The 15,083-nt window shown below is 38.1% G+C and overlaps 1 protein-coding gene across 10 annotated transcripts in view; it reads right to left on the reverse strand.

Moving 5' to 3' along the window:
• NBEA (neurobeachin) overlaps positions 1-15,083 on the reverse strand; it is an 881,590-nt gene that overhangs the window by 648,408 nt on the left and 218,099 nt on the right. For all 10 annotated transcript variants that reach the window (XM_050937106.1, XM_050937099.1, XM_050937102.1 and 7 more), the window contains exons 9-10: positions 6,812-7,009; positions 3,995-4,128 (exon numbers count right to left, since the gene is read on the reverse strand). In XM_050937106.1, the coding sequence (XP_050793063.1) occupies positions 3,995-4,128; positions 6,812-7,009 (332 nt within the window). The remainder of the gene's footprint in view (positions 1-3,994; positions 4,129-6,811; positions 7,010-15,083) is intronic.

Genomic DNA, 15,083 nt, shown 5'->3' on the forward strand with positions numbered 1-15,083 from the left:
CACCTGAATTAATACCAACAGTGACACAAATATAAAATGATTGTTGAACAATGTTAATCCTCTGATATTATAATCCCAATATATATTATCAAAAGGATCTGCAGCTGTACCACAAAATATGTAGGCATAATACCTCCCTTGCTGGTAGGTAAATATCTCTGACTGAAACTGCAGAATTTTCTACTATAACTACTATCTTTGAGAAGCAAGAGGAAAAGAAGAAATTGTTAGCATTCAAATTCCCCCTTCTGAAAAAGACACTGAATGATGGTCTAAAATAAAGACCAACAACTGAGTTTAGTGTAGACAGCAGTTCACATTGTTCTGCTGCTCTCCTCTCTGAGCAGATAAATACATAAATCTCTTCAGCGTTTATACAGCAAGATTGTTGGCCCGCGCACAAGACTGAAACAGATAAGACAGAGCTATGGGACAATAACAAACTGAATAAGAATATCAGCAGGCCATTGGGTGGCTGAGGTAGGATTGCCCAGCACAGTAATTAAACATTACTAAATCTATCTTTTGGGGGGAAATCAGGTATCAGCATGTCAGAGAATAAAATTTAACGTAGGAACCTTGTTGGGACCATAAATCTTTACACAGCTGTTTAAATCTAGAAAAACAGATTTCAAAAGGACTTGAATTTATTAAACAGATTTTGATTTGTTGAGAAAATAAAAGGGAAAAAAGGCTGGAAACCTACAATATTTATTTTGGAGCATCAGGTCTCCCAGCTACACACAAGGTAAGAGATATCGGGGCCCACTTACAAAAGAGTCACCCTATTTGCCCCCCACCAGAGAGAGAGAGAGGGGTGATAATAATAGTAGCTGATCTTTACAAACCAAATGGTCTGGTGATATCAAAAGTCATTTGGACTTACTTTCTGCAGGGAGATAATATACGTTATGTTCTGGCCTAATTGCTTTTTATAAAGATGGGGCTTAACTGTTTTGTTTGAAAGAACTGGAATGCTGTTGTGTTAAACATATTGTAATAATCTCTCTTTATAAATTTACATAGGACAAACAAGGTAATGATTACATTTATGTTTAAACAGAAAATAGGCAACGATTAAAAATTTGAATTAGGGAAAATCAATTATAAAATTTTGAAAAAGTAGCAACTGGGTAAAAAATGAAATACACAATAAGGTAAACTTTACAAAATAGAAAATTAGGAAAGTTAACAAAAAAGTTATATAGGTAAGGGACGCTCTCCTCTCTATCACAGTCCTCCCACACAGCAAGCCTTTCTCTCCCTAATGTCTATGCCTCCACATCCTTCCCTCTCTAGCGCCTTTCCTCATCTGACTTTTCCATTCTCCTCAATGTCCCTTCTCCCCTTCTTTCATTTTCCTACATCCTTGTTTATTTTAACTCGCTTATCCTGCCATAATCCTCATCCCACCTCTATCCTATAAAAAAAGTAAAATAAAAAGATAAAGTGTAACAATCACCAGCTTGATCATTTTTGTTATGTCTCTTTCCCCAATCTGTCATCGGTTTGAGTATTTGATTATTTGCTCTTCAGAACAGAGACTGCATCTTGGTACAGTATGTTTGCATAGTGTTTAGCGTGATAGATTGCAGATTCTGATTAGAAATTAAATAATAATCTGATTCCATGAGAACATCAATATCTTAAAAAAGGGAATTTATTGCCTGATTCAAATAGAGCAAATGTCTCGTCAAAGTTCCACTAACTCCATAAATGGCCATATGCATTTAAAATTGGATTTAGTGTTTTCACTAGGGAAACCACAGAGTGAAAGAGGGTTTTCTAAAACTCACATTATAATCTCACTTAAGTGCTTCAAATAGAAGAGTCAGGGCAATTTATTATTTTACTGTCTACAAAATAAGTTTAATAAATTGAATATAAAGTAGGTTTTGTCATATCTAAAGCTTCCTAAAACTAGAATGGGTCATTTTGTTTATTTCTATGCTATTAAGTTCACAAATAAATAAATACTCCCTTCAGTTACGTCAAACCAAGAATTTTTTCACTTCTGCATTTACAAACTGCAAAGTAAAATTCATCATGTGCAAAGCACAATTATATCTATGTTAGCAATAAGTGAATATCCCACCTACAGAAGTACACAACTACTCTATCTGGGTAAAATATGGAAGGATTGGAGCAGGGGTTGGGGCAAATCAATATCACTGTGGTACAAACAAAGTATAGTTATTTCAGGGAAAATCCAGTGATTAATTTATATCTACGTACTGGAAAATCTACACATTGAATATAGGAATTTTCAACACTTTTTTGGAAATCATTTCTATTTCAGTACCCAATTCAAGTGAAAGGTTCTTAAGTTACTATAAAGGGAGCAGACAATTTGCCACTATACCACCACACTGGACTTGCTGCTAAAAATAGAATGAAATATAGGAAATTTACCTTACAACTGAAATGAACACAAAATTTAAGATTTTCTACAGTCTATCTGTCAAAAGTTTGGTGTTACTTTAACACTAGTTTAACTGTTCTTCAGTTAACCACTCTTTCAAAAATACCACTGAACTTGCACTTATTCTAATCCTGAAGTGCATTTTCTGTGTTCAAGAATTAAAACATACAACAGAGCAGAAAATTTAACAAATTTATACACTTCCCAAAGAACTATCTAAAATGACTAGAAATTACTCACTGCTATTTTAAAAAATCTGGCCAATGTTCCTGGCAAGGGAAGAAGGCCTCTATACTCTAAACATTCAAATCCATGAGGGGGAGTGCTCCTACCCATCCAGCAAGACATTTTTTCTAGAATAGTGTTTCTCAAATGGGGATTGCCGCTTGTGTAGGGAAAGCCTCTGGTGAGCCAGGCTGGTTTTTTTACCTGCCCCGTCCACAGGTCTGGCCGATGGCGGCTCCGGCTCCCACTGGCCACAGTTCGCCACTCCAGGTCAATGGGAGCTGCTGGAAGCAGCGAGGGCCGAGGGACTTACTGGCCGCCGCTTCCAGCAGCCTCCATTGGCCTGCAGCAGCGAACTGTGGCCAGTGGGAGCTGCGATTAGCCAGACTTGCAAACAGGTCAGGTAAACAAAGTGGTCTGGCCCGCCAGGGGCTTTCCCTACACAAGCAGCGACCCCAGTTTGAGAAACACTGTTCTAGAAGATTCTGGAATATCAGCATCTCTGTTGTACATATCTTACACATGGGGAAACACAGGGGCAACTCTCAAAGTACAGTGTCATATCTGCGCTGTCTGACTAACAGCTCGAGCCCTTCAACACTAATGACATGCACGGAGCCACAGCCATCATTCTGGATAACTCAGAGCTGTGCCTGAGGCTAATAGACCAGGGTCCTCCTGTCTATCCTGTTGCAGCATGTGCAGTCTTCTCCAACAGATTTATTCACCAGAGCAATGTCCTTTGTTAATTTGGGATAGTAGGCCAACTAAAGGAGAATTTTAATTAAGCAAGATCTAAGGCATTAACAAAATATACATATTCTGGACATGCACCCCTGGTAGATTGAACTCCATGTTTAGTGCACTATATTAGTTTCATTTTCCTATGCAATTTCCTTTAGTTTAAAAGCATTCTTCAGCATGATATTATATAGCATCATGGTAAATGCCTTAGGTGCCGACTGTGCGTGCTCTGGGACTCATGCACCCATGGGAAAAAAATAGTGGGTGCTCAGCACCTACCAGTCACAGCTGTTTGGCAGCTGGGGGAGGGCAGAGAGTACCTAGTGCCAGGGGCCTTGGGGGAGGGGTTGGAGCAGGGATAGGAAGAGGAAGAGCGAGGGTGGGGCCTCGGGGAAACAGGCAGAGCAGGGGCATGGCAGGGGTGGAACACTTTCAGAGAAAAATAAAAGTCAGTGGTAAATGACATTTAAAAAGTTAATGCTTTCATGCTAGAAACAGAAAGAAGAGTGCACATAAGTCACAGCATTTATATTAACCAAATTACCACAAGAGAAAAAAAACAGTGCTAGCATACTTTATGTAAATCGCTTGAAATAAGCTTACCAGACAGTTGTTTCCATTTGACTGTCATTTAGTTGTCGATTGTCTAACTGGGCAAAAAGAGGAAAAAGAACCTGAATCCCTCCAATCGAATGAATTGCACTGTGAATTGAGTGGGTTACTATAGCTTTCACATCCTATATTAAAAAAACAAAAAAAAGTTTCTCAATGTTAGTTTGTATTTGCATTATCACGTTTTACCATAAATGTCTAATATTTGAAAACTAGTTACCAATGGCACTTCAAAGACAAACGATTTACTATGCTTTTTATTTTCTGTCAATTTAGTCTAAATGCTATAAAGATAATTTCTCTTCATAACTTCAAGCCATCCAAATATGTAAACAAACACAACAAAGTTATGTTTCACACAAAGTCTACACAGGTAACACATACTGTAAGGTTCCTGAGGACATTTTGCCACAAAAGGTGTTATTAAAAATTAGGGCTGTCAAGCAGTTAAAAAAATCAAGCACAATTAATGGCACTGTTAAACAATATTAGAATACAATTTATTTAAATATTTTTTGATGTTTTCTACATTTTCAAATATATTGATATTAATCACAACATAAAATACAAAGTGTGCAGTGCTCACTTTATATTCTTATTACAAATATGTGCTCTGTAAAAAACAAAAGAAATAATATTTCAATTCATCTCATAAAAGTACTGTAGTGCAATCTCTATCATGAAAGTTGAACTTATATCTTTTGTTTATGTACAAAAAAACTGCATTAAAAATAAAATAATGTAAAACTTTAGATCCTACTTAGTCCTATTTCTTGTTCAGCCAGTCGTTCAGAGAAACAAGTTTGTTTACATTTGTGGGACATAATGCTGGTCGCTTCTTGTTGAATGTCACTTGAAAATGAGAGCAGGTGTTCGCATGGCACTGTTGTAGCCAGTGTCACAAGATATTTACATGCCAGATGGACTAAAGATTCATATGTCCCTTCATGCTTCAGCCACCATTCCAGAGGACGTGTCCATGCTGATGATGGGTTCTGCTCAAAAACAATCCAAAGCAGAGCAGACTGACGCATGTTCATTTTTATCATCTGAGTCAGATGCCACAAGCAGCCGGTTGATTTTCCGTTTTTGGTAGTTCAGGTTCTGTGGTTTCCCCATCAGAGTGCTGCTCTTTTAAGACATCTGACAGCATGCTCCACACCTCATCTGTCTCAGATTTTGGAAGGCACTTCAGATTCTTAAACTTTAGGTCAAGTGCAGTAGCTATCTTTAGAAATCTCACATTCGTACCTTCTTTCCATTTTGTCAAATCTGCAGTGAAAGCGTTCTTAAAATGAACAACATGTGCTAAATCACCATCTGAGACTGCTATAACATGGAATATATGGCAGAATGTGGGTAAAACAGAGCAGGGGACATTGAACTCCTTCGAGGAGAATTGTGTCACAAATTGAATTAATGCATTTTTTTTAACAAGTATCATATGCATGGAAGCATGTTCTCCATAATGGTGGCCGAAGCATGAAAGGGCATAAGAATGTTAGCATATTTGGCACATAAATACCTTGCAATGCCAGCTACAAAAATCCCATGTGAACGCCTGTTCTCACTTTCAGGTGACATAGTAAATAAGAAGTGGGTAGTATTATCTCCCATAAATCTAAACAAATGTGTTCGTCTTAGCGATTGACTGAACAAGAAGTAGGACTGAGTGGACTTGTAGGGTCTAAAGTGTTACATTGTTTTGTTTTTGAGTGTAGTTATGTAACAAAAAAAAATCTACATTTGTAAGTTACACTTTCACAGTAAAGACATTGCACTACAGTACTTGCATGAGGTGAAATTAAAAATACTATCTTTTGTTTATCATTTTACAGTGTTAATATTTGTAATAAAAAAATAATATAAAGTGAGCAGTGCACACTTTGTAATCTGTGTTGAAATTGAAATCAATATATTTGAAAATGTAGAAGAACATCCAAAATATTTAGTAAATTTAAACTGGTATTGTATTGTTTAACAGTGCGATTAAAACTGCAATTAAATCGTGATTAGTTTTTCTGAGTTAATTGTGAGAGTTAACTGTGATTAATCCACAGCCACATTAAAAATGCTTTAGTTGGTCAATTTTAATATTAAACTGGACCTATTCAAACTTCTTGGTTTCATTACCTATTTCGCTCAAAATGACTGGGCTGGAAAATATGGCAAGCATTAAACTGATAGCCCTCAACATATAATTTGACAAACTATTGTTCATTGTGTAATACACACATTTCTTTACTGCATCATTAATAATTTTGGCTCAAAAAACCAGGTGAAAAAGTAGCTAGGTGAGAATGATAGCTACTCATATTTAAAAACAAACATGTTAATCTAGAGCTAAAGCAATGCTAAATAAAAACAGCAATGGCAGCAGCATACTATATCATCATACAAGATGTAGATTGGACAGAGATTGCAGAATTTTTGTGTTAGCAGAGCTTGGCCTAAACACGAGATATTTCTGGAGAAGTATAGTTACATACATCTTGCTAAACAATGCACCTCAAACAATTAATAGGTTATATAGTTGATAATGGCCATATAAGCGACAGTGTTTGTTGTCCTTCATGCTGAAGAAAGATACAGAAATGTCAGCCAATACAAAAGGAAGGGAAATCCATGGGTTAAATGGAGAAAATGACAGCCTCAGTCAGATGAGGTGTCAAAGGGGCTAACGGATACCTAGGAAAGACTACACACACTAAAAGATGATGATATTAGAAACAGACCCTCAATCACACTTTGGCAGCCTGTAAGCTCCATTAACAAAAACATGAAAATAAAGAACCAATATAAACGAACCTGAAGCATAAGAGCATGTGGAGAGTGTACGAAAATTGAAGGGTTTTCCTTTGGTGAGGATTCAAGGCATAGTTGAGCATCAGTAGCCTTAGCATTGTAAGTAAAGGCAATACTACTTGCAAGTTTCCCATCATATAGAACTTGTTTGTGGTGCTCAGCCAGATGAATATCACTCTCAGATTTAAATTTGAAAGTACTCTGGGGAAAAAAAAAAGTGACTTGAAACGTGTATGTTTTAAATGAATAATAAAAATGCATGTCACATGATCTGTTTATTGTATTATATGAAGGAAGGGCAGGCAAGCAATACAGAATCTATCATTAAACTATATTTTGTATTTTCTGCTGTTTTTTAAATGTTTTCATATATTTAAGCCACAAATATATACTTGAATTTTATTACCATTAGTAATGTAAAATTGGGAGCAGATGGGGAATCATTTTTTCAACCTAAAAGAACAAATCGAAGTATTTACCACATGCTACTATTAACATGTCATTTTGTTCATTTATCTGGTATGATTTATTCTTCTAGGCAGCAGCATTAATGTTTTAACAGGTTGCAATTAATCTATGTTTCAGAAAAGGCATCACAAAAAGCAGATATAAATCTATTAATATTAATAGTAATACAGTATACACCTTCCAAAGTATAGGATATTTCAATTATTCCACATTTTATTTAGGATAATAAAAGTTTAATGATCTAGAAATTATTTGAATTATTTGTTCTTTATTTGTGAATCTTTTTTTCCAAACTCAACTCTTACTTTTCTATCCTGGCAATCCATGTTAAACAAAGAATTTTTCAGTGACACCATTCAGAATTGCCAAAGATATTAACAACTGTTTACATGCTGTATGGGTTCTTATGAAAATCTGTTGAAACCACATGTTTTTAATCTTGCTTCTTTGACTTTTTACTAATTACATTACATGTTTACCAAGTCCAAAGAAAATATTTTAATGGAAGAGTTTATATATGCATACTTCCCAGGGCTTCTACCAATATCTTTTTGATTTAATGGAAAGGGGTTTTATATAACAGCATGCATCCCATGCTTCATTAACTAACAGACAGTAACACATTCCAAGAAGCTACCGATGTGAAAAACTACTTACAACAATAAAAAATAACAAAAACACAACCCTCTCCCCTCGCAATTTTCCAAATGTCAGATTTCAAGAATAATGATTTTCAAAGTTAAGGGAAGACTGGAAATCTGTATTACTCTTAAATATATTGCGATTCTTATTTGATTCAAAACCATGTTTTCTGGCAACACTGTCAAACTGACCAAGCATGAAGAGATACATTCATTTCCTTCTGCAACAAGCTGTCAGCTTTACTTGACTTACTACTTTAGCATGCTATAATCATTTGACAGCTGCGGGAAGGCAACTAGTGGTAAAACACAGTATCCATAAAAATAAACCAAAACTGTTAGAAATTATTACCATTAAAGTAATGAAGTTTGAATTTCAGTGTAATGATTTCTAAAATCATCATTAAATAATCTGTTCTGAAGGCTAATCAAATTCACATTGCTCAAACTGCATATAACCAACCACATTTCAAAATGTGCAACATTTTTATCATTTTCTGTCGTCCTCAACTTCTCCCATTTACACTCCCACCAGCGCTCCCACCCAGTGTTGTATGTAATAATTAGATCAGGGGACTGGTGACATGCTATCCAAGTCCACTGATGTCCAGGCTAGTAGCAAACAAAGACAATTTGTAAGAGGCTCCTTGTCCCCTCCCCACAAATTGCATTTTCCTACAAATATACAGCTACTCTTCATGTAATGCAGCTAATTTTTGCTGATAATGCTATCCAGACTTCACTTAACAGTTAATAAGCATAGTTATATTACCTCACAAACATCTGCCTGGGAAAAAGGGAGTATGTCTTTTTAAAAAATTGGACAATTTCTTTAAATATACAGATAATTAAAGTATTCTACTTGTTGTCCCTCCCCCAGTGTCAAAAGCAGTGGTTTACATATTGAGCAAACCAACATTTGCCTTTTTGTTGATTTAAAAAAAAAATTTGCATTCCAGCTTTTGACATGTTTAAGTTTTACCACCATATGAAATCTCTTCCAACACAGGAAAAAAAATGCCATATCCTTGTGTTTTTTTCAGGAGCAAAACCCCATTTTTAAATATTTTTTTAAAGATACTTTGCCAAATTTCTAGGTTTTGCAACTATAAGCATGGCAGACAGTTTCATATTATTATTTGACTCTTACATTTTGGTAGCACTTAGAGGCCTAAATCAGGTGGATTTAGACACAGAAAAATGGCAAAACTCTACACCATTTTTGTCACTAAGTGGTTATAGTCTTAACATAACTCTTGAAAGTAATGTCAGTAGCTTCTTATTACTCTAATATCTACTGCTTCTGAGCATTAGGAAACTTGTTATCCAGTTCAAAGTTTACCAGAAATCTAAACTTCTAACCACTTCAATCTTATATCACTGAATAATGGAAAGACAAAAGCAATTTAAACTGAAGTTACAACAAACATTTTGACTTACTACTTGAGGGGAGATAAGGGCTCAACCAGGGACAGGAAAGTAGGAAAGATAGGGATGACAGATCAAGGAACGACATCCTGTGTTCACACAGCTAGTCTATTATTTTAAAAGAAGCCCTCCGATAGCCTTGTTAAAATACTACTAATTGAAAAAGTGAGTTTTATTTTGTTTTTAAATTAAGTACTTACCTGCTGAGAAAAAAACAAATGAAAAGGAATGATTGAGGATGAGTAGAGATGAAAAGCATGATTGTCCAACATTTTAGGATCTTCCAACCCATTTGGACTTTTTCATTATATTGGACCCAGAGATCAGAATAATTTAGTTAGATCATGCGTGAACATTCCCTATTACTGTTTGCAGCAGGTTCTATGAACATTTTATTCAGAATTCAGTGCTCAGAATTTCAAAAAGGTTTAGGTTCAAACAAACCCATTTTATTAATAAATGTAAGATCTGTGCTGCCTACTGGTTTATAATGTTTACACTGGCTCAAAAGCAAATTAATGTTCCAGATCACTGCCTGAAAGCCAGACACACACAAGTTAGATATCTCTTTCACTTTGTCAGACTTCTGACAACTACAGACAGAAAGCTTTTGCCTGAAGGAAGTGATCATAACCTGGAGCTCCCATAAGATCCACACTTGGAATCATCATCAAGGTAGGGAAAGAAATGCAGTAAATGTTTGTACATAACAATACTTTGTTACTTATATTGATTGTTAGTATCATGAGGGAAGAGACTCACTGTAGCACTGACGTCCCACTTGGTAAGGCAACTCCCATCTTTTCATGTGCTATAATATTTATACTGCTTTCTGTATTTTTCACTCCATGCATCTGATAAAGTGGGTTTTAGCCCACAAAAACTTATGTCCAAATACATTTGTTAGTCTCTAAGGTGCCACAGGGAATCCTTGTTTTGTATGCACACAGAAAACACTCTGACTACTTATACTGCACTACAGCAAATGGCATAAATCTGTGAAGCTGGCTCATGGAGAGCTTCCATGTCTTCACACGGTGTGGCCCTTTCCCCATACTTACAGAGAGAGCTGCTCTCATGTTGGTTTCTATTCACATTATCTGGGCTGAATTAAAAAAAAAAGCATAGACAAGGACATTTAAACCTTTTGAAAGGTAAAAGGTAAATTTAATAGGATAGCAGTATTTTCTTAAAATATCCCACACTGTAGCACTGTTGATCCTGCTCGGAAAAGGTTAAATGGAGTCTACTGTCTCATACAAGCCAAAAAGATGCCACCAGCAGCAGGCTGATTTTCCATTTTTAGTGGTTCGGGTTCTGTAGTTTCCCCATCAGAGTGTTGCTCTTTTAAGACATCTGACAGCATGCTCCAAACCTCGTCCCTCTCATTAAGTCATTAATCCTTGTGGAAACAAGAGGTGGGCATGGCTCCATGAGAAAAGAGGATGGAGGGTCTGTACCCTGCCAGAGGTCGCACCCCACTTTTTGGCAAAACTGTGCATTTTTCCAGTTGATCAGTTGCCAAGAGCAAATGGGACAAATGTCCAGTTTTGCCAAAAAGAAAGAGTCAGGATGGCTGGACAGTACTTGAAAAAAGGATTGTTCCACCCAGAACGGGATGCATGGTCACCCTACCAATGATCTATAAGACATATAGGATTGAGAATAATATGGTGTTACTGAGATCCAATTATTTAGGGATGTTGATAACAACACTGTATTTTCTGTATATATAAAACATTTTGGTATTAATCATTAACAGATAAATGTTCAGAATTGAGCAGCCTTTTATTTGAGCATCTGAGCATCTCCATCACTGTTTTGAAAACTGGCCTTAATTCTGAATCACAGGCCTGGTCTACAGTATGAGTTTATCTCGAATTTAGCAGCGTCAAATCGAATTAACCCTGCATCCGTCCATATAACAAAGCCCTTTACTTCGATATAAAGGACTCTTAATATTGATATCTGTACTCCTCCCCGACAAGGGGAGTAGCGCTGAAATTAGTATTGCCATTTCAAATTAGGGTTAGTGTGGCCGCAATTCGACACTATTGGCCTCTGGGAGCTATCCCACGGTGCACCATTGTGACTGCTCTGGACAGCAATCTGAACTCGGATACGCTAGCCAGGTGGAGAGGAAAAGCCCCGTGAACTTTTGAATTTCATTTCCTGTTTGCCCAGTGTGGAGAACTGATCAGTACAGGTGACCATGCAGTCCCAGAATCAAAAAAGAGCTCCAGCATGGACCGTACGGGAGACACTGAATCTGATCTCTGTATGGGGAGATGAATCTGTTCTATCAGAACTCCATTCCAAAAGACAAAATGCCAAAACATTTGAAAAAATCTCCAAAGCCATGATGGACAGAGGCCACAACAGGGGCTCAACACAGTGCTGCGTGAAACTTAAGCAGCTGAGACAAGCGTACCAGAAATCCAAAGAATCAAATGGACGCTCACGGAGGGAGGGGCAACTGATGACTGTAGCTATCCCACAGTTCCCACACTCTCTGAAAACTATTTGAATTCTGGGCTGAGCTCCCAAAGCCTGAAGTGTCAAAAATATTGTCACGGGTGGTTCAGGGTACATGTCATCAGCCTCCCCCCTCCCTGTGAAAGCAAACAGAAAAAAATCATTTTTTGCCTTTTTTCAATATCACCGTATGTCTACTGGATGCTGCTGGCAGACGCAGTGCTGCAGCGCTACACAGCAGCATATCATTGCCTTGCCTTGCCTTGCGGACGGCAGATGGTACAGTATGACTGATATCTGTCATCGTCATCTCGTGGTTGCTCCTGGCTGGCCTCGGTACGGTCGGCCGGGGTTGCCTGGGCAAAAAAGGGAATGACTCCAGGTCATTCTCTTCTTTAAGTTTTGTCTAACGGAGATTCAGTCCTGCCTGGAATATCATGGCAGCCGGAGGCTTCTGCCTCAGGCTGCTCTTCCAGTCAGCAGCACTGCGCGGTCGCGCCTACACCAGCCTTCTTGCTACTGGGGCTCACAATCAGATACTTAGACCTTTACATTTTGCTGCAAATAAAAAAATTAAGCTGCCATTTAGAACTGTCCCCCAACATACATATCCTGGGACATTTTGTATTTTACCAGTGTCAACCCCAAAGGTCCACAGACAAATGGAGATTCAGTCCCGCTTGTGTTTCTATCCTAGTGCTTGTCACAGATTCCCCTTTTCAGCTATAGGCTGAGCAAGTGAAGAATGGTGGTTCACTCTACCTCACAGTAAGACAACCACCTTCCCCTCCCACCTTTGATCTCTGCTTGAAATAAACTCAGTGTTGTTTCTTATTCATGCATTCTTTATTACTTCATCACACAAATGGGGGGATAACTGCCACGGTAGCCCAGGAGGGGTAGGGGACGAAGGAAGCAACAGGTAGGTTTGTTGCAGGGCCTCCCCCCTAGAATGGCATGCAGCTCATCATTTCTGCGGGATGTCTGGAGCTCTGACCCAGAGTAGCCGTTTGCCTCTCTGGTTCTTTAGTAGGCTTGCCTGATATTCTTGACAGGACTGACTCTCCATTAGACAAAACTTAAAGAGAATGACCAGGGGAGTCATTCCCATTTTTGCCCCAGCGCCCCTGACCGACCTCACCGAGGCCGGCCAGGAGCACCCATGACAGCAGCAGATGGTACAGTATGGCTGGCAACCATCTTTGCTAACTTGCAAAAGGCAAGGGGATGCTGCTGTGTAGCACTGCAGCAGCGCGTCTGTCAGCAGCATCCAGTAGACATACGGTGACAGTGAAAAAGGCTGAATGGGTTCCATGGTTTCCATGCTATGGCATCTGCCCGAGCAATCCAGGGAAAAGGGTGCGAAATGATTGTCTGCCATTGCTTTCACGGAGGGAGGATTGACTGACGACATTTACCCATAACCACCCGCGACAAATTTTTGGCCCCATCAGGCATTGGGACGTCAACCCAGAATTCCAATGGGCGGGGGAGACTGTGGGAACTATGGGATAGCTACCCTTAGCGCCACACTCTGGAAGTCAATGCTAGCCTCGGTACATGGATGCACAATACCGAATTAATGTGCTTAGTGTAGCTGCGTGCACGCAACTTTATACAATCTGTTTCCAAAAATCGATTTCTGTAAAAACGGAATAATCCCGTAGTGCAGACATACCCTTAGTATATTTATGACTTTGGCATCCTTCTTAATTGTCTGGTATAATTTTGATAGCACCTCAGGCACACATTTTCTATTTTTCTTCCTATCTGACATGCTCTTTTTCGTGACTGCTAAAAGATGTTCCTGCTGCTATTATCGATTTACAGCAGTACACTAATCTATCATGTCACCTTGCTCAAAAAAGTAAGGGTTCAAATGCTTTTAAACCAAGTCTAAGAGAAGAGAGTATGCTATCTTCTATAAACCTTGCAGTTGTTAAAGTAACAAGAATAAAAATGATGAATACATGGGGTCTCAGAACACACAGAAAGACCGTTTCTTCAGTGAGGAACCAGACCTAAATATTTCACAGTGGTAGCCATGTTAGTCTGAATCAGCAAAAAGAACTAGGAGTACTTGTGGCACCTTAGAGACTAACAAATTTATTTGAGCATAAGCTTTTGTGGGCTAAACCCCACTTCACTGGATGCAAGCAGTGAAAAATACAGTAGGAAGATATATACACACACAGAAGACATGAAAAAATGGGTGTTGCCTTACTAACTATAATGAGATTAATGAGTTAAGGTGGGCTATTAGCAGGAGAAAAAAAAAAACTTTTGTAGTGATAACAGTAGGGGGAAAATTTGCATGGGGAAACAGGTTTTACTTTGTGTAATGACCCATCCACTCCCAGTCATTATTCAAGCCTAATTTAATGGTATCCAGTTTGCAAATTAATTCCAATTCTGCACTTTCTTGTTGGAGTCTGGTTTTGAACTTTTTTTGCTGGAGTATTGTGACTCTGAGGTCTGTAATCAAGTGACCACAGAAGCTGGATTGTCTAAGAGGGATAAAGGAAATTGGTTTTGGGGCAGTATGGAAATGGACACATGAGAACCTTCTGTTATTTACAAAAGCCACTTCACTGAGGTAATTCCTCAGCATGCCATCTAGAAGAACTGTATTCCTTCATTCTTCTCACTAACTTCTTATTCCTCATCAAAATGCTTCTCCGGTGACACCCCAAAACTATATTGGGCCAGTTTTACACTTTGATAATATTATCCAACTGCAAGAGAATGTATGGCTATAGATTAGAGCTGATCATAAAACAATTTTAGTTCCACAAGCAATTCTGACATTTGAATTTTTTTCCCCATTCTGAATCAGAAGAGCCAAAATTTTGAAATTGATACAAAGGATTTTAACTCAGGACATGCAGTGGTAAGAAGAAACTAGAGATGTGTTAGCCAATGCCACAATTTATTAACTCGGTTCAGAGTATGAAGAGGGCAACTGCGCAGGCATGGAGAAACTGACATTATTTGATACAAATCTCTGACCTTAGGCATATGGAGCGCATTCATACCCACATGTTGAATACACACATGAACCAGCACTCGAAGAACAGCATTTTCCAATGAGAAACTGTTCCATCAGAAATTTTTCAACCATCTTTAGTGTAGATTCTCAGATTGTGATCTACAACCCCACTACTTATTAGGGGCACAAGCCATCTATGGGCTTATAACTAAAGTTGCTTAGCAGATCCAAGACGGTGAAATAGCTCAGAGATAAGTAAATGCCTCCAACCTTT

Source organism: Gopherus flavomarginatus, chromosome 1 (genome assembly GCF_025201925.1).
Source record: "Gopherus flavomarginatus isolate rGopFla2 chromosome 1, rGopFla2.mat.asm, whole genome shotgun sequence".
Classification (NCBI taxonomy): domain Eukaryota; kingdom Metazoa; phylum Chordata; order Testudines; family Testudinidae; genus Gopherus; species Gopherus flavomarginatus.